Source organism: Oryx dammah, unplaced genomic scaffold (genome assembly GCF_014754425.2).
Source record: "Oryx dammah isolate SB20612 unplaced genomic scaffold, SCBI_Odam_1.1 HiC_scaffold_22, whole genome shotgun sequence".
NCBI lineage: Eukaryota > Metazoa > Chordata > Mammalia > Artiodactyla > Bovidae > Oryx > Oryx dammah.
The window spans coordinates 18,816,612-18,837,582 of record NW_024070206.1 but is presented as its reverse complement, the minus strand read 5'-3'; the positions used below and the strand labels follow the sequence as shown (position 1 = coordinate 18,837,582).

At 40.8% G+C, this 20,971-nt stretch overlaps 1 protein-coding gene across 2 annotated transcripts in view; it reads right to left on the bottom strand.

Moving 5' to 3' along the window:
• The window catches only part of SPIRE1 (spire type actin nucleation factor 1), a 148,987-nt gene that overhangs the window by 44,947 nt on the left and 83,069 nt on the right, over window positions 1-20,971 (bottom strand). For both annotated transcript variants that reach the window (XM_040264585.1, XM_040264586.1), the window contains exons 5-6: window positions 4,263-4,340; window positions 2,300-2,464 (exon numbers count right to left, since the gene is read on the bottom strand). In XM_040264585.1, coding sequence (XP_040120519.1) covers window positions 2,300-2,464; window positions 4,263-4,340 — 243 coding nt within the window. The remainder of the gene's footprint in view (window positions 1-2,299; window positions 2,465-4,262; window positions 4,341-20,971) is intronic.

The window sequence follows — 20,971 nt, the reverse complement described above, 5'->3', positions numbered from 1 at the left end:
ATTGTAGACAGATGCTTTACCATCTGAGCCACCAGGGAATCCTCAAAAGATTCACAGGTGATTTCTCATCAGAAAACATAGAGGCCAAAGGCAGTGGGATAACGTTTAAAGATAAACAAAAACAATCTCAGCCAAGAATCCTATATCCAGCAAAATTCTACTTCAAAATGAAGAAGAAATTAAGACATCTTCAGGCAAACAAGCACTGAGAGAGTTCATCACCAGTAACTCTGCCCTACAAGAAATGCTAAAGGAAGTCACTTAGGCTTAAAGAAAAGAACAGTAGACTATTAACTTGAAGCCATAAGAGAACACTGTGATAACTGTACATAACACATAGGACAATCTAGATGAGACAGACAAGTTCTTATAAAGAAACTACCAAAACTAAGAAAGAACAAAGGGAAGGAAGGAGGGAGGAGGAAAGAAAGGAAGGACATGAATCTGACCAGACCTGTAATAGGGAAAGAGATTAAATCCACAATCAAAAATCTCCCAACAATGAAAAGCCCAGGACCTGAAGACTTCATTTGTGGATTCCACTCAAATATTTAAAGAATTAGTCCCAACCCTTCACAAACTGTTTCAAAAATTAGAAAAAGAGGCATCACTCCCCGTTTTACTCTGTGAGGTCTTACCCCAATATGAAGGCAGACAAAGACATCACAAGAAAATAGTAGATGAAGCTCCTTCTGAACACAGACACAAAAATCCTCAAGAAAGCATCAGGAAGTACTCTAGCAGCATTTTAAAAGGATTGTACATCATGACCAAGTGGGATTTAACCCATAAACACAAGGGTGGTTTAACACATGAAAAATCACTCAATATATTATGTCACATTAACAGAATGAAACCAAAGAACCCACATGATTGTCTTTATTGATGTCGAAAAAGGATTTGTCAAAATCCAACACACTTTTATGATAAAAACACACAACAAACTTGGACTGAAAAGAAACCTCCTCAGCATGATAAAAGTCACTTGTGAAAAAACTGAATGCATTCCCCCTAAAATCAGGAATCCAACAATATGGATGCATGCTCTTGCCACATCCATTCAACAAAGAACTGAAGGTTCTAACCAGGGTGACCACCAGGCATCCAGATTGGAAACGAAGAAATAAAAGGATCCCTCTTCACAGATGACATGAACATATATGTCAAATAAAATACCCTAAATAACTAATCAAGAGAACTATTTTACCTAATAAGCTCAGCAAAAAGAGCAAAAAAATTGTTGTCACCATGTCCCTGTATTTGTAAGAAAGAGTAAAGTTGAAAATACATGGCAACATGAGCCATGGACACACATAGGTAAGGACTCTTCCAATGAGTGGGTGGTTTCAGCGGAGACCTGAGAAGTGAAGAGAAGTGGATTACACAGACGTGTGAGAGGAGGCCTCCAGCAAGGGCTCAGCTGCAGGTCACAAGAGGCACCTTTTAGGTAGTGACAGAGACCAGTGGGGTAAAGAGGGGACCAGCCAGGAAGGTGGCAGAAGGTGAGGGCTGAGAGGCAACCTGCACCAGACTCTGAGGCTAAGGTCAAAATGGCTGCTTATTCTGAGTGTGATGGAAAGAAGTGGAAGGTTTTATGCAGGGCAACAATATGGTCACATTTTCAATTTAACAGGTTTACTCAAGCTATTTTGGGGACAAGAGTTAAGAGAAGACAACCACCTGGAGGCCACAGTAATAGTCTAAATGACAGATGATGATGGGCTCTGAAATGGAGGTGGTGAGATTCAGGACATAGTGCAGACGTAAAGCTAGCAGGGTTCCAATTCTAAGAGCTTAACTCAGGATTTCACTGGAGCTTTTGAAAAAGACTTACATGCAAGGTTACACAAACAGCCTGCTTATCACGAGACAACTTGATTAGCTTAATAAACTCTGGTGCAGCTGCAGCTGAGAAAGATGCAGTCACTTAGAAATGATGATGTTGAATATACAATGACACAGGAAAACACTCACGTTACGTGAAAATGCTCACATGTTACGTGAAAACAACTGGTCACAGGACAAAGTATTCAATATTAATCCATTTTGCCCAAATAAAGTGGACAGAAAAAAGACTGAAGGTTATGCACCAGCCTGTTAGCAAACTTTCTGTCTCACCTGTGAAATTACACATTTGTTTCTTCTGGAGCTTATTATATTTACCAACTTTTCTATAAAGACCATGCATTAATTTTATGAGAAGCAATACTTTTTAAAACGTAATAGTGAGAAAATTTTTAACAAGCAAGATTATCAAAAACCAACCATTTGAATTCATGAATAGTTTCGTGTTACTTACCATCACTTTCCGCAAAGTGTATCTTCTGGATCGAATGTCATCCATTAACATCTCGTATGGGGTAAGCTGATATTCAATGGGCAGCGGGTTGTACTGCCGCTCCTGGACCTTCTTGAGCTTTACTCCATTCCGCAAATCCCTCATCACTTGCACCCAGAACCGAGCCTGAAGGAGCCAAGGGTGGAAAAACATTCATGAGTAAATTTACTAACTTACTCTAAACAGTTACAGTCATACAGAAGAAATTAAGACCTTGGATTACAAAACAGCAAGTAAACCAAACAAAAACTATTTTAAAAATTAGATTTTTAAAAAGCAGGTAGAAAGCCAGTTGAGAATCCACCAGCTCTAACTGTGGAGATGCCTGGATAAAACCCTAACTCACCCCTGTGCCACCTGCATCCATCCTCAGTGCCCCTCGCGTCCCACCCGTCATGTGGCTCTGTGCACTGCAAAGGTTCCGGCTTCCCACACTGGACTCTGGGTTTGGCTCTACGACTGGCTTGGCCACTGGAATTTATTAGTGGACACGACACAACCAAAGGCTTCAACAGCAAATGTACAAGGGCATGTCACTCTGCTCCTCTCACTCCATGAAAATACCTAGCATGGGTTGGCATAAGGCCCTCTGGCAGGATTATCTGGGAGAGAGACGAAGCAGAGTGGAGCCACCATTCTGGTCTACAGATGCATGAGCTGAGTAAACACTACTGCTTTAGGCCAAGGTACAGTGTTACGTTCAGTTACACAGCACTACTGTGACCACAGCTAACTGGTACAACCACCAACTGCCAGTGGACATCCAAGCAAGTTGTTTCCCATTTCTGAACCCTGGCTTCCTCATCAATAAAAAAAAAAGTGATACTTTATAACTTGTGGAGAGCTGAGGTATAGTGTTCTACACAGAGAAAATGCTCAAAATGACAGTTTTTGTGTTGTTTCTTTTTACAAATTACTTAATATCAAATTCCTTATCTATAAGTAACACCAAGTTGCTTTACTGCCCTTCAAGAAAATGAGATATATGTGAAGTATTTATAATAAAACATATTAAATGTTATTATTATACTTTACCCATTTGTTATCCTGCCTGTAAGCTGTCATAGTCTCAACTTCAGTAAAGTGAAAATTAATATATTTAACTGAAATACTATACAGTGTTAAAAATTAACAAGTGGCTCAAATAGCTACATAAATGTATGTCAAACTTATCAAACTGTACTTTAAAAATATATGCAGCTTACTGTTATGTACACTACACTTTAATAAAGCTGTTAGAAAATAACATCTAACAAGGGCAAAAGCAACTTGTTCCTAACCTCCTAAACTGTTTTCTGATTTCCTCACTCTATGTGTCACTATTTATCCAGTACCCTTAACATGAAAGTCAGAACCCTACGATGTGCCTTCCCACTAACACCTGAACACAGCTCAGTCCAGCTTCACATATTCACTGCCTTGTCCCGACTCTGAGTCCTACAGGAAGTCAGTGACCCTTGAGGTCAGCAGGCCTAGGATCTAGCACCATGCTGGAGAAATAGCAGACATTCGGCAGGGTCACATGAATACACCACAGTCATCTGTCCTGGAAATCTGTCTTCTCTCTCACCTGGGCAGAAACACTGCACAACCCATCTGCATTCCCAGGCCCCAATCCAGTTTGACTATTCAATGGATAACGAACAGGCCTCACTACAGCCTCACTAAAGCTTTAAACAGAGCTTCAACTGTGACTTACACATAAGATACTAAGATACCAATATACTTAGAAAGGTCAATAGTGTAAAACACTGAAATTCTCAGAGACTGGGGTGGGGGGGATGGTTTCTAATAAAATCAGATAGTTTTCAAATTGGTATAATATCAATTCATATGGTAGTCCTTAAGATAAACTAGCACTATAATCACATGATATGATTTCTCCAACACTAAACAGAATAGAGAGAATACCCAGCCATCTTACCCAGTCAGCATTTTTCAGCTCTTCCAGGTCTGTGTTAGATTCATCACTCTTCTCCATTTCTTGAATCTTCTTCAGATTCTACCAATTAAAATTCAAATAAAATATTTATGCATAAAATTTCATTGAACTACCTTCTCAAAATTCTGAATGAAAGTGAAAATCATGTCCAATTCTTTGCAACCCCCATGGATAGTCCATGGAATTCTCCAGGCCAAAATACTGAAGTGGGTAGCCGTTCCCTTCTCCAGGGTATCTTGCCAACCCAGGTCTCCCACATTGCAGGCAGATTCTTTACTAGCTGAGCCACCAGGGAAGCTCTAGGTATCTTCAGAAGACAGAGTGCTTGAAGAGCCATGGATGGAGGTCTATAACACTGGACAGGAAGCAGTCATCAAAAGCATCCCCAAGAAAAAGAAATGCAAAAAGGCAAAAGTGGTTGTTTGAGGAACCCTTACAAATACCTGATAAAACAAGAAAAGTGAAAGGCAAAGGAGAAAAGGAAAGATATACCCATCTAAATGCAGAGTTCCAAAGAACAGCAAGGAGAGATAAGAAAGCCTTCCTAAGTGATCAGTGCAAAGAAACAGAAGAAAACAACAGAATGGGAAGACTAGAGATCTCGTCAAGAAAATTAGAGATATCAAGGGAATATTTCATGCAAAGATGGGCAAAATAAAGGAGAGAAGCAGTATGGACCTAACAGAAGCAGAAGATATTAAGAAGAGGTGGCAAGAATACACAGAAGAACAATACAAAAAAGATCTTCATGACCCAGATAACCACGATGGTGTGATCACTCACCTAGAGCCAGACATCCTGGACTCCAAAGTCAAGCGGGCCTTAGGAAGCATCACTACGGACAAAGCTAGTGGTGGTGATGGAATTTCAGCTGAACTATTTCAAATCCTAAAAGATGATGCTGTTAAAGTGCTACACTCAATATGCCAGCAAATTTGGAAAACTCAGCAGTGGCCACAGGACTGGAAAAGGTCAGTTTTCATTCCAATCCCAAAGAAAGACTGCCAAAGAATATTCAAACTACCACACAACTGCACTCATTTCACATACCAGCAAAATAATGCTCAAAATCCTCCAAGCTAAGCTTCAACAGTATGTGAACTGAGAAATTCCAGGTGTACAAGCTGGATTTAGAAACGGCAAAAGAACTAGAGATCAAACTGCCAACATCCATTGGATCATAGAAAAGCAAGAGAGTTCCAGAAAAACATCTACTTCTACTTTATTGACTACACCAAAGCCTTTGACTGTGGACCACAACAAACTGTGGAAAATTGTTAAAGAGATGGGAATACCACACCACCTTACCTGCCTCATGAGAAACCTGTAGGCAGGTCAAGAAGCAATAGTTAGAACCAGACATGGAACAATGAACTGTTTCCAAAGTGGGAAAGAAGTAGGTCAAGGCTGTATATTGCTGCTGCTGCTGCTGCTAAGTCGCTTCAGTCGTGTCCAACTCTGTGCGACCCCAGAGACAGTAGCCCATCAGGCTCCCCGTCCCTGGGATTCTCCATGCCAAGAATACTGGAGTGGGTTGCCATTTCCTTCTCCAATTCATGAAAGTGAAAAGTAAAAGTGAAGTCGCTCAGTCCCGCCCGACTCTTAGCGACTCCATGGACTGCAGCCTACCAGGCTCCTCCGTCCATGGGATTTTCCAGGCAAGAGTACTGGAGTGGGTTGCCATCACTGGAGTGGGTTGCCATTGCTGTATACTGTCACCCTGCTTATTTAACTTCTATGCAGAGTACATCATGTGAAATTGCTGGGCCGGATGAAGCACAAGCTGGAATCAAGATTGCAGGAAGATATATCAATAACCTCAGATATGCAGATGACACCACCTTTATGGCAGAAGTTCAGTTCAGTTCAGTCACTCAGTCGTATCTGACTCTTTGGGACCCCATGAATCGCAGCACGCCAGGCCTCCCTGTTTGTTCATCACCAACTCCCGAGGCTTACTCAAACTCACATCCATCGAGTCGGTGATGCCATCCAGCCATGTCATCCTCTGTCATCCCCTTCTCTTCCTGCCCCCAATCCCTCCCAGCATCAGAGTCTTATCCAATGAGTCAACTTTTCCCATCAGGTGGCCAAAGTATTGGAGTTTCAGCTTTAGCATCAGTCTTTCCAATGAACACCCAGGACTGATCTCCTTTAGAATGGACTGGCTGGATCTCCATGCAGTCCAAGGGACTCTCAAGAGTCTTCTCCAACACCACAGTTCAAAAGCATCAATTCTTCGGCGCTCAGCCTTCTTCAAAGTCCAACTCTCACATCCATACATGACTACTGGAAAAACCATAGCCTTCATTAGACAGACCTTAGTCGGCAGAGTAATGTCTCTGCTTTTGAATATGCTATCTAGGTTGGTCATAACTTTCCTTCCAAGGAGTAAGCGTCTTTTAATTTCATGGCTGCAATCACCATCTGCAGTGATTTTGGAGCCCAGAAAAATAAAGTCTGACACTGTTTCCACTGTTTCTCCATCTATTTCCCATGAAGTAATGGGACCAGATGCCATGATCTTAGTTTTCTGAATGTTGAGCTTTAAGCCAACTTTTCAATCTCTTCTTTCACTTTCATCAAGAGGCTCTTTAGTTCCTCTTCACTTTCTGCCATAAGGGTGGTGTCATCTGCATATCTGAGGTGACTGATATTTCTCCAGGCAATCTTGATTCCAGCTTGTGCTCCATCCTGCCCAGCATTTCTCATGATGTACTCTGCATATGTTAAATAAGCAGGGTGACAATATACAGCCTTGACGTACTCCTTTTCCTATTTGGAACCAGTCTGTTGTTCCATGTCCAGTTCTAACTCTTGCTTCCTGACCTGCATATAGGTTTCTCAAGAGGCAGGTCAGGTGGTCTGGTATTCCCATCTCTTTCAGAATTTTCCAGAGATTTTTGTGATTCACACAGTCAAAGGCTTTGGCATAGTCAATAAAGCAGAAATAGATGTTTTTCTGGAACTCTCTTGCTTTTTCCATGATCCAGGATGTTGGCAATTTGATCTCTGGTTCCTCTGCCTTTTCTAAATCCAGCTTGAACATCTGGAAGTTCACGGTTCATGTATTGCTGAAGCCTGGCTTGGAGAATTTTGAGCATTACTTGACAAGCATGTGAGATGAGTGCAATTGTGCGGTAGTCTGAGCATTCTTTTGCATTGCCTTTCTTTGGGATTGGAATGAAAACTTACCTTTTCCAGTCCTGTGGCCACTGCTGAGTTTTCCAAATTTGCTGGCATATTGAGTGCAGCACTTTCACAGCATCATCTTTCAGGATCTGAAATAGCTCAACTGGAATTCCATCACCTCCACTAGCTTTGTTCATAGCGATGTTTTCTAAGGCCCACTTGACTTCACATTCCAGGCTGTCTGCCTCTAGTTGAGTGATCACACCATCATGATTATCAGGGTCATGAAGATCTTTTTTGTACAGTTCTTCTGTGTATTCTTGCCACCTCTTCTTAATATCTTCTGCTTCTGTTAGGTTCATATCATTTCTGTCCTTTATCGAGCCCATCTTTGCATGAAATATTCCCTTGGTATCTCTAATCTTCTTGAAGAGATCTCTAGTCTTTCCTATTCTGTTGTTTTCCTCTATTTCTTTGCACTGATCGCTGAGGAAGCCTTTTTTATCTCTCCTGCTATTCTTTGGAACTCTGCATTCAGATGCTTAAATCTCTCCTTTTCTCCTTTGCTTTTCGCTTCTCTTCTTTTGACAGCTATTTGTAAGGCCTCCCCAGAGAGCCATTTTGCTTTTTCACACTTCTTTTCCATGGGGATGGTCTTGATCCGTCTCCTGTACAATGTCATGAACCTCTGCCCATAGTTCATAGGCACTCTATCAGATCTAGTCCTTTAAATCTATTTGTCACTTCCACTGTATAATCATAAGGGATTTGATTTAGGTCATACCTGAATGGTCTAGTGGTTTTCCCTACTTTCTTCAATTTAAGTCTGAATTTGACAATAAGGAGTTCATGATCTGAGCCACAGTCAGCTCTTGGTCTTGTTTTTGTTGACTGTGTAGAGCTTCTCCATCTTTGGCTGCAAAGAATATAATCAATCTGATTTCTGTGTTGACCATCTGGTGATGTCCATGTGTAGAGTCTTCTCTTGTGTTGTTGGAAGAGGGTGTCTGCTATGACCAGTGCGTTCTCTTGGCAAAACTCTATTAGCCTTTGCCCTGCTTCATTCTGCATTCCAAGGCCAAATTTGCCTGTTACTCAAGATGTTTCTTGACTTCCTACTTTTGCATTCCAATCCCCTGTAATGAAAAGGACATCTTTTGGGGGATATTAATTCTAAAAGGTCTTGTAGGTCTTCATAGAACCGTTCAACTTCAGCTTCCTCAGCATAACTGGTTGGGGCATAGGCTTGGATTACCGTGATATTGAATGGTTTGCCTTGGAAACAAACAGAGATCATTCTGTCGTTTTTGAGATTGCATCCAAGTACGGCATTTCGGACTCTTTATGGCAGAAAGCAAAGAGGAACTGAAGAGCCTCTTGATGAAAGTGAAAGAGAAGAATGTAAAGGCTGGCTTAAAACACAACATTCAAAATACGAAGATCCTGGTATCCGATCCCATCAAGTCATGGCAAATAGATGGGGAAGCAATAAAAACAGTAACAGACTTTATTTTCTTGGGCTCCAAAATCACTGTAGATGATGACTGCAGCCATGAAATTCAAAGACGCTTGTTCCTTGGAAGAAAAGCTATGACCAACCTAGACAGCATGTTAAAAAGCAGAGACATACTTTGCCGACAAAGGTCCAGATAATCAAAGCTATGGTGTTTCCAGCAGTCATGTACAGATGTAAGAGTTCGACCATAAAGAAGGTTTAATGCCAAAGAATTGATGCTTTTAAACTGTGGTGTTAGAGACGACTCTTGAGAGTCCCTTGGACTGCAAGGAGATCAAACCAGCCAATCCTAAAGGAAATCAACCCTGAATATTCACTGCAAAGAGTGATGCTGAAGCTGAAGTTCCAATACTTTGGCCACCTGATGGGAAGAGCCACCTCACTGGAAAAGACCCTGATGCTGGGAAAGATTGAAGGTGGGAGGAGAAGGGGACGATAGAGAATGAGATGGTTGGATGGCATCACCAACTCAGTGGGTGTGAGTTTGAGCAAGCTCCAGGAGATGGTGAAGAACAAGGAAGCCTGGAGTACTGCAGTCCATGGGGTCACAAAGACTTGGACATGAGTGAGCAACTGAACCACCACCACCACCACCTTCAGATAAAACATACTGAAGCAGATAGTACAGAATCTACTCCTGTGTGAATTTCAGTCAATTTCAACAAATGGTGATTACTGAGTCTGTGCTCTAGAGCCTGGGAGCCACAACTACTGAGCCCACGTGCTGCAAATACGAGCCTGTGTGCCTAGAGCCTGTGCTCCGCAAGAAAAGCCACAGCATTGAGAAGCCCGCACACTACTACTAGAGAGTAGCCCCCACTCACCGCAACCAGAGAAAAGCCTGTGCAGCAATGAAGACCCAGCATAGTCATAAATAAATAAATAAATAAATAAAATTATTTAAAAAAAAAAATAAAATAGATGGTGGACCACAGAGGGACAGACTAGGAGTTTGTTCTGGTTTCCTTTTCAGCCTTGTGGTTGAACCTCAGTCACAACATTAATTCATATCTCAGCTGTACTGACGTCTGCATCTCCATCAACTCAACATTGTATCCATCATTAATCACATAGATTTAACTTCCTGGTTTTTTTTTCTTAACTAAAGTCCTCTTTTTAGCTCCACTGCAAATCCCTTAATCCAAACACCATCTGACTCTGCCTGGATGTCTGGCCGCTGCCCTGCCCCGAGCCTTGTCTCCCTCACTGTCTCCTCCCGCTCCTCCTCCAGAAGCAGGCTCAAAAGAATCTTCAGTGTTCCAGGGAAGCCCTCCCCTCCTTCCTGGTTAAGCCAAGTCTTCCTATCATACAAGTTGCAGCACCATAAACCTCTCCTCTGTAGCTGTCACCAACTCTATAATTTTACATTTGTACCTTCCCTCTAGACTTCATGAGGCAGAATCCTACTCTCAAAAGCTAATACAAATACTGGCATTTTTGAAGCTCAATATCTATTAATTTAGTGGAGGAATTTCAATATATAAAATGCCCTTTATTTCTGATGGAATCTGTATATATTGTGAAATGGCTAGCACAATAAAATTAGCAACCACTTCTGCCACCTCATACAATTATCTTTTGTTGCTGCCTTTGTAATAACATTAACATTTACTTTCTTAGCAGTTTTCAAGTATGTAATATAGCATCCTGAACTACAATCATCGTATTGTACATTACATGTCCAGAACTTAAAAATGAAAGTCTGTACCCTTTCAGTTGCATCAATTCAATGTTTGTAATTTAAAGAAAACAACAGTAGGCAGGACATACACAACCATCCCTTAGTACTGTTGGGGCTTGATTCCGGGACTGCTGGTGGACTCTGAAATCTGCAGGTGTTCAAGTACCTCGTTGGCCCCCTGCATCTGCAGTTCTGCATCCATGGATGCATCGTGTAAGGACTGTGTATAAGCGGATCCTCACAGCTCAAATCTGTGTTGCTCAAGGCTCAGCTACACTCACATGTTAGTCACAAATCTGTGCTGCACCACTTCAACCCACAGTAACTCAACCCTAATATACTTGTTAAGCCTATTTGTCTGACTGTGTCTGAACTGGGTTTAAAGGCATTGTATGAAATCTGGTTTAATCTATATGAAAATACTGAATGAATACTTACTATGAAACATTTCTAAACCATTTATTTTTAGCTTCTCAGCATCTGGGGTTGACCATCTACACAGAGAATATATAACACCCCTGGGAGGTGGGCTTAGCCAAGGGAGCTGCCCTTCAAGGAGTCCTACCCTCTGGGCAGCCCCTCCAGTCACTGGTCCCTGCAGAAGTACACGGGTCAGGCCCCCATCCCCAGCTCCCAAGCTCCCTGTGGATCATCCAAGACCTGCTGTCCTTAATCACAGTTAACTTTCCCCTCACCCCTTGCAGTTGTGGCCCAAGTAATCCCAATAAACCTTCTGAATTCAAATTTCAACTCAAGAGTCTACTTCCTGGAGGGACTCTGTCCACAGATGGACATTTTACAAATATGGCAGTGTGCATATATCAGAAACAAAACTGACATGAATTTTACAGGTAAAAGTCACTATTTAAAGATATTCTGACTCACATCGAGTGATGGAGACCCTGAGTGGGCACTGCTGTTGTTTCAGAAGCCCCGTTCTGCCCCCTGACAATAGTCCCTCTTGCTGGGGACACCTCATCGCCATCACAGGTGGGGACAGCACCCTGACAGGCAGCCCAGGCCATCTCCCCCTGCAGTGGCTGGCTCCCGACTAGGTACCTGACTTCCTCCAGACTTTCTCACCTCACTTCACAGAAGACTTCCTGCTGGAGTTACTAAAGAGCTGACAGAGTGGGGATGTGTGCAGACTGTCAGCTGGCCAGTCTTTTTAGGAAGAGCCTGTGCTGGGGGCATCCGGAAAGAGGATGCTATCCTGATTACTGGGTGTGAGGTACTGGATCCAGCCCTGCCTTAAGACTCCTCCAGCTCTCCTCAAGCTAATCTGAGTGAATTTCTGTCACTTTCAACAGAAGCAATTACAATCTAACATGTCCCCTTAATCCAGAAACATGAATTCATGCTTCCATGTCTTAGGGGTGGTCTGGTGGAACAGTACAAATAGTACAGGCCCTCCTTCCATCCAACTGTAGTCATTACTGCTCTGACACATCCCCGAGGGGTTGTAGCCAGGATGGCCTCACTGTTAGGACTCCACACAATTACTGTCTTCACCTGTGCTGTGACAAAACCCTCAGCTCCCTGCTGGTAAGAACCAACATCTGCTCTCTGTAATAGTGATAACTTAAATGAATGGCCTGAGAATTTCATGCTTCTTCATTTTTCTGAACAGACACTTCCTCGCTATGTCACTTTGGACAGTCACAGCTGCTCCAGTCCTCAGTTTGATCTTCTCACTGTAAAATGCAGATGCTCATAAATACCTTTTAAATTATTTTAATATTCAGTTCAGTCGCTCAGTCGTGTCTGACTCTTTGCGACCCCATGAATCGCAGCACGCCAGGCCTCCCTGTCCATCATCAACTTCCGGAGTTCACTCAGATTCACATCCAACGAGTCAGTGATGCCATCCAGCCATCTAATCCTCTGTCGTCCCCTTCTCCTCCTGCCCCCAATCCCTTCCAGCATCAAAGTCTTTTCTAATGAGTCAACTCTTCGCATGAAGTGGCCAAAGTGCACATTAAATATAAGTTATTTAGCGGTTATTTGGTAGACATAAGTTACTACTGTTTGTGGTTGTTCAGTCGCTCATTCATGTCTGACTCTTTGAGACCCCATGGATTACAGCACTCCGAGCTTCCCTGTCCTTCACTATCTCCTGGAGTTTGCTCAAACACATGTCCATTGAGTTGGTGATACCATCCAACCATCTCATCCTCTGTCATCCCCTTCTCCTCCTGCCTTCAACCTCTCCCAGCATCAGGGTCTTTTCCAATGAGTCAGTTCTTCACATCAGGTGGCCAAAGTATTGGAGCTTCAGCATCAGTCCTTGCAATGAATATTCACAGTCAATTTCCTTTAAGATTGACTGGTTTGATCTCCTTGCAGTCCAAGAGACTCTCAGGAGTCTTCTCCAACACCACAATTCGAAAGCATCAGTTCTTTGGTGTTCAGCTTTCTTTATGGTCTAACTCTCACATCCACACATGACTACTGGAAAAACCATAGCTTTGACTCTACAGACCTTTGTTGGCAAAGTGATGTCTCTGCTTTTTAATATGCTATCTAGTTTTGCCATAGCTTTTCTTCCAAGGAGTAAGCACCTTTTGATTTTGTGGTTGCAGTCACCATCCTCAGTGATTTTGGAGCCCAAGAAAATAGAGTCTGTCACTGTTTCCATTGTTTCTCCATATATTTGCCATGAAGTGATGGAACCAGATGCCATGATCTTCATTTTTTGAATGTTGTATTTTAACCCAGCTTTTTCACTCTCCTCTTTGACCTTCATCAAAGGCTCTTTAGTTCCTCTTCAATTTCTGCCATTAAAGTGGTATCATCTGTATATCTGATGTTGGTGACATTTCTCCTGGCAATCTTAACTCCAGCTTGTGCTTCATCCAGCCCTGCATTTCACATGATGTACTCTGCATGTAAGTTAAATAAGCAGGGTGACAATATATAGCCTTGACATATTTGTTTGCCATTTTTGAACCAGTCTGCTGTTCCATGTCCAGTTCTGGTTCTAAATATTGCTTCTTGTCTGGCATACATGTTTCTCTGGAAGTGGGTAAGGTGGTCTGGTATTTCTATGTCTTTAAAGAATTTTCCATAGTTTGTTGTGATCCACACAGTCAAAGGCTTTAGCATGGTCAATGAAGTAAATGTTCTTTTGGAATTCCTTTGCTTTTTCTATGACCCAGCGGATGTTGGCAATTTCATCTCTGGTTCCTCTGCCTTCTCAAAATCCAGTTTGTACATCTGGAATTTCTTGGTTCACCTACTGCTGAAGCCTAGCTTGAAGGATTTTGAGCATAATCTTGCTAGCATGTGAAATGAATGCACTTGTGCAGTAGTTTGAACATTCTTTGGGACTAGAATGAAAACTGACCTTTTCTAGTCTTATGGCCACTGCTGAGTTTTCCAAATTTGCTGGCATCTTGACTGCAGCACTTTCACAGCATCATCTTTCAGGATTTGACAGATAGCTCAGCTGGAATTCCATCACCTTCTCTAGCTTTGTTCATAGTAATGCTTTCTAAGGCCCACTTGACTTCACATTCCAGCATGTCTGGTTCTAGGTGAGTGACAACACCATTGTGGTTATCTGAGTCATTAATTAACACTTATTTTGTACAGTTCTGTGTATTCTTCCCACTTCTTCTTAATCTCTTTTGCTTCTGTTAAATCCTTGCCATTTATGTCCTTTATTGTACCCATCTTTGCATGAAATGGTCCCTTGGTAGCTCCAATTCTTGAAGAGATCTCTAGTCTTTCCCATTCTATTATTTTCCTTTGTCTCTTTGCAAATATAAGAAGGCTTTCTTATCTCTTCTTGCTATTCTCTGGAACCCTGCATTCAGTTGGGTGTATCTTTTCCTTTATCCTTTGCCTGAACTGAAAAATTCATACTCAAATTGAAGAAAGTAGGGAAAACCACTAGGCCACTCAGCACTCAGGTATGACCTAAATTCAAATTCCTTATGATTGTACAGTGGAGGAGACGAATTGATTTAAGGGACTAGATTTGGTAGACAGAGTTCCTGAAGAATGATGGACAGAGGCTTGTAACATCACGCAGATGGTGGTGACTGAAACCATCCCCCAAAAAAGAAATGCAAGAAGGCAAGGTGTTTATCTGAAGAAGCCTTAAAAATAGCTGAGAAAAGAACTGAAATGAAAGGCAAAGGAGAAAGGGAAAGATATACCCAAATGAGTTCCAGAGAATAGCAAGGAGAGATAAGTTACTATAAGCCAATGAATATATATGAAGATTTGAGTGTGAACACTCACTCTATCACAAAAACATGTCTTTAAAAAAAAAAATTTTTTTTGTTTCTTTTCCAAATAGGATCTCTTCAGCCTCCTGTGAAGTAAAAATCTTAACTCAGCAATAAATCAACATAAAATAGCTGAGAATCTGTAAATACTATAATTGAACAAACCTGAACAAATGTGCAATGAAGAATCTCAGGTTTTGTCATTAGCAGCAAAACAAATGAGTTATTAGAAAATAAATTACAGATTTTTATAGTTTTAGAGACAAGCTTCTGTCAGTTTTAGTCTAGGTTCTGAACAGTTGTTTGTTTGTTTGTTTTTTGCTTGCACAAATGTAGTAACAGATGCCAACCTGTGCTTGGAATACAGTGAGAAAGTCCTAACAGAGAGCACCCACATGGCAATTAACTCTCCCCATTTCTGACATAACCATTCTCAAGCTTGCAATTAGAACTGCTCTCTGCCAACATTTTTAGTTCCCAGCATCTTAAAAATAAATAAAATCTACCCTGTGAATCACAAGCACATCAAATGCTCAGAGTAGTTTTAATTTATTTGCATAGATTCAACATCAGCTCACACATAAATACCTCTTTTTAGATTAAACCACCCTTTCAATATACACATATGTATATATACATGAATATAATACAATTATATTAGTATACAATATACAAATTATGCCAAATACAAATATACAATAATAAAATTATATTAATGTATTATTATAATACAAGTCTATTATTATATGATATATACATGAATATACAATTCATATATTAAAATAATATTTTAACAATAGTGTTTGAATAATCACCCTTTTCCTCCATGTTGTTAACCATTTAGAACTGTTATTTAATGGTATTTCTCTGTGAAATGGGTATGTTTTCAGTTAGAAACTTTTACATGTGTAGAAATAAGTGTCTCAAGAATTCCCTGGAAAAAATTTACTCAGTTAAAAGATACTAATATATTTTTAAAGAAATTACTTACATAGAGATTATTAAATGCATATCTCAAGTGATAAAAGTTGTTAACATAAATAATGTCTATAATAAATAGAACATGTATATCAGCTCCACAGAGTAGAAGCCATGATGTCCTTCCTAATTCAGATACTTTCGCCACAGAAAAGCAGGAAAAAGGACTTTATCATCATATTTATCAGCCCAAATTAATATTTTTGAAATTACAGCATAAAAAGCCCCCAGTTACAGCAATTCTTGTGATAAATAGAAGTCTTTCATGCATATTAAAGAGCTAATGGATAATTACTAAAGAATATTATTTATATTTTCTTCAACCTTTATGACACTTTCTTAAAGATGTAACATGCTCCTTCTCCCAGAGGAATGGAAGAGGGAGAAGATATGAGAATCAGAGCATTGTATTTAATGAAAAATGTAAAATGTTAAGATACTAAACTATAAATTTATATTCTGATAGCACAGCAGTAAAGGAATCCATCTGCCAATGCAGGCGATGCAGGTTTAGTTCCTGAGGAAGATCCCTGGAGAAGGAAATGCAACCCATTCCAGTATTCTTGCTTGGAGAATTCCATGGACAGAGGAGCCTGGCTGACTATAGCCCTAGAGTCGCATAGAATTGGACACGACTGAGCAACTGACCAAACAAAGCTTCATTTGGATTTCTACGGTTCACTAGAGAAATTAGAAAAAGTATAGATGAAGTCTTCAAAATAAAAGAAATTCATTTCTAGGTTCTAGAAAAGGAATACTGTTGCTCAATTCTCCCAGTACTGTTGTAGACAGCCAGCCAGACATACACACATAGACACTGGTCCAGAGTGTAATGCCTGTCTCTGCCGCAGATGGATGGACTCACAGTATCTCCCTAAACGTATTTCTCTGCCTTTTCAGTTTTTATACTCATCAACTATTCATACCTACAGACATCAGTGATGATCACTGTAAAATAATCACTGAAATATCAGAGACAATATTTACAAATTATATCACAAAAAGCTATTTTCTTAGTAAATGCAAATCCAATCCAATAAGAAAAATCCAATATTCCATTAGAAAAATGGGCAAAGAATATGAATAGGTAATTTAAAAATACAAATAGCATGTGAAAAGGTACCCAATATCATTCATAGTAAGGAAAATGTAAACTAAAAGTAAAATGTAAACTAAATCTCTTGAGAGTCCCTTGGACAGCAAGATCAAACCATTCAATCCTAAAGGAAATCAATCCTGAATATTCATGGGAAGGATGAAGGCTGAAGCTGAAGCTCCAGTACCTCTGGCCACCTGATGTGAAGAGCTGACTCACTGGAAAAGATCCTGATGCTGAGAAAGATTGAGGGCAGGCAGAGAAGGGCACAACAGAGGCTGAGATGGTTGGACAGCATCACCAACTCAATGGACATGAATTTGAGCAAACAATGAAGGACAGGAAAGCCTGGCATGCTGCAGTCCATGGGTTCTCAAAGAAACTTAGTAACTGAACAACAAAAACTAAAACTATGAAAGATAAATTTTTACTTATCACTTAGGAAACACATTGTGAAGATGTAGAAAAATAGACACTCTTACACAGTTTCAGAGAGTATCAATTAGTAAATATCTATGGAGGATAATTTAATATTTTATGAAACTATAAATGCACAATTTCTCTGACCCAGCTATTCTACTTTTTGGAATTTGTCTTACACATGCAAGACACACATGAAAATAGCACCCATGAAAAATAAGTTAAAAACTATCTATTGTAGCATTGTTTGTAAAAAGCACAAGACTGGAAGCAACTTATTTGTTGTCAATAGATGACAGATTACATCAATTACAGTTTAACCATACAACAGAACATCATGAAGACACACTAAATGTGAACACTACACACTGACATGAAATGATCTACAAGATACAATATTAAATGAAAAAAAGGAAGGTTCAGATAGCATAAAAAAGGAAGAAAAAATATTGCCATTTTTCTATTAGTTATACATAAATTGTCTGTGCGAGGACACAGAAGAAATTAACGGTCTCTTCTGAGGGAGAGACTATGAGTGGCTGAGACAGAGGGTGAGGCGTCCTGAACTACTCCTGGATTCCTTAAGTATGTGAATTTGTTTATTTGTTAAAGTTAATAAGTTCAAGAAGTTACAGGATCTGACAGGTAGAAGAGTTCTGACATGATCTTTTACAGAAAAGATTCTTCTGAAACATTTTAATAGGGAGGGTAGTAACGAAGGCAAAGAAACCTAAAGGCAAAGAGAAGGTAATTTTACTGTTGCTGCTGAGGTGCGTGTTCTGGGAGTTGCTCACATTCACAAAACAACAAATCAAACAGAAAAGAGAGAGACTTTGACAAGAACTCTAAAAAGTTACAGTGATAGATGATTTAATTAAAACGAACAAATGGCAACCTTACAGACAGACATCTGATGGTAGATTCTTTCTTTCAAAAAATATGTTCACCACTTGAAGGACTAGAATTCCATTTTGGCTGTAGGGAGAAATTTCCAGTTAACTTAAATGTCGTCACAGTCCTGAATATTCATTGGAAGGACTGATGCTGAAGTTAAAACTCTAATACTTTGGCGACCTGATGAGAAGAACTAACTCATTTGAAAAGACCCTGATGCTGGGAAAGATTGAAGGAGGGAGGAGAAGGGGACGACAGAGAATGAGATGGTTGGATGGCATCACTAACTCGATAGACATGACTTTGAGCAAACTCTGGGAGCTGGTGACAGGGAGACCTGGCGTGCTGCAGTCCATGGAGTTGCAAAGAGTTGGACACGACGGAGCAACTGAACTGAACTAAATGTCATCGCAGCTTTATTATTACAGGTGTTGGGAGCAGACATGAGAAGGTAGGCCAGGAATATGAGAAAACTAATTAAAATATACTTCAACATGTGGAGACAGAAGTCTTGTGGCTTATCTCTGTGAGTGTGCTCAAGCAGAAGACAGCCTGACGCCTCATCACGGTAGACGTCCAAGGTGTCAATGTGCTGACTGGTGATGGCACCAGGATACAGGTGGATGTGATTATTGGCTGTGAGATACTGGGAGGGGGAATATTTGATTTTTTTCAACTGATTACAGGTTATAAAATGTGGTTATTTAACTTAAAAAAAAACAGAAAAAGACAGTTTCATAACAGCCTGATTGTTTCTAAAAAGTGTTTTTCCCCTCAGCAACGAAAAGATACTTTATATATATGCATATATAATATTTTGTTTTAAGTAAAATATTTTAGCAATATCTTATTTAAGATTAACTGAGCTCAAGGATTTCATCACAAAATTATGATTCTTGTACAGCAGTAAATGAACTAATACAAGTAAATCACTCAATAATGTATTATAGCAATAGCTTTGATGATATAGTGTAAAATTACTCAAATAATCTTTTGAAAATTCGTAACGAACCATGCTGACTTCCCACTCATCTTCGTAGCCCACAGTTTCAATATATGGTCAAATACTATCAGCTAAAAACAGACTGGCTCTAATCTGGACACTGAGAAACCATCCTCCCATTACAGGGTTTTATTATACATAGGGTAAGATTTATCCAATCAGAAGAATCTGACTAAACAGGAGTAAAACAGTCATATATGAGTGAGAATCACTCAAACGCTTAGAAAACTGAGGCCCTGGAGTAATGCTGCTTCTTCTGGAGCCTTGAGCACAGGAAAGGGGCCCCACTGCGCCTCCATTCCCACGCCACAGCCCACACCCACTGCCGGGGCAGCTGTTCCTGGATCCCAGCTCCTACTGGAGTACTGTGTTCAGCCTGTATCCCCAGCAGATGCACGGCTGCTGGGAGAGCTGTGGAGCTAATGTGCACTGCAGGCTCAGAGCCTTGTCTACGCACGGTGAGTGTGCAAGAAATACTGGCTGTCATTCACTGCAATTGCCGAACAGGAGAGATGTATCACATGAATGATGAAATTCTGCCCTTTGATCCTAATTCCTTTGGGACCTAGGTCTTCCTCAGTCACCAGGAACTGCAAGGCTGAATACAGCTGCTGCACCCTTACAGGTCCGCACAGTCCAACACTCTGGCTTACAGGCTCCTCCCATACATCCCCATCTCCTGTCGCCAGATCCACTTCTGGCATTTGTCACTATTCCTACAAGACAGGGGCACTAATCCCATTTCTGTCACCATGGGCAGCTAACAGCATATTCTGCTGAACTGGGCTTTCAGACTCCTCTCTGTGAGGTGAGCAGGAAGCAAAAGGTAGGACTGCCTACTTCTCAGGACTTTGTGAGGATTAATGTCCTTATCAGAGCAATGAGCAAGAGACACTCAGGGATTTTAAGTGCTCATGTAAAAGTGACATACACTGTTTGAGCCCAGAGCTGCAGCTGAGGACTTTGAGTCTTTTCCCCTTCAAACTATATAAATTTCCTTAGAGTGGCTATCTCTGAAAAATTAATAAAAATCCAGGAGCACTCTATCTTACCCATACTCCTCAGGTTCCCTGGTCAGCAGCTCAAATACATGTGGTGACTATAAAAGACTTAAGGCTAAGTCTGTTTTGCTCCATTTCTTCTTGAAAGTTAATGCATTAAACCCTTAGAAAAACTGAACTCTAGAACAAAACACGCCATCAACCAGGTTGAAACAAAAAAAATCTCATTATTGAAGGACCCTAATGTTGCCTGAGGCCAAGGAAGCAGCAAGGGAAGGACACCTAAAAAGACAATAGGAGATGTGTCCTTGGTCCCTAAGTCTATGACAGGGTTGGCAATATAAACATGGTCCTTGTCCTAAGAAGTTCAGTCTAGCGAGGAGACATATGTCAACAGTCATCCCAATACAGTGTGATAAGTGACAGAAGCCAGAGCAGAGTGTTCTATGAATGAACACAGAGAATAAAGAAATTAACTTCCATCAGTAACACCATTTTAGGACAGTGGGCATCTGAGCTAGGTCCTAAGAGTAAAGAGGCACTTTCTAAGTGAGAGAGGGAAAGGACAGTCCCGGCAGGTGCAGAGGCCCTTAGCATCAGGGGCTGGAGGGAGGGCAGCAAAGCCTGCATGATGGTGAGCACGGGGAATGAAGAGCCACACAGCTCAGATGGGGCCTCACTACATGGTCTTGATGCCGTGCTCACAGGTCTAAACGTCCCATCTATACGCACTGA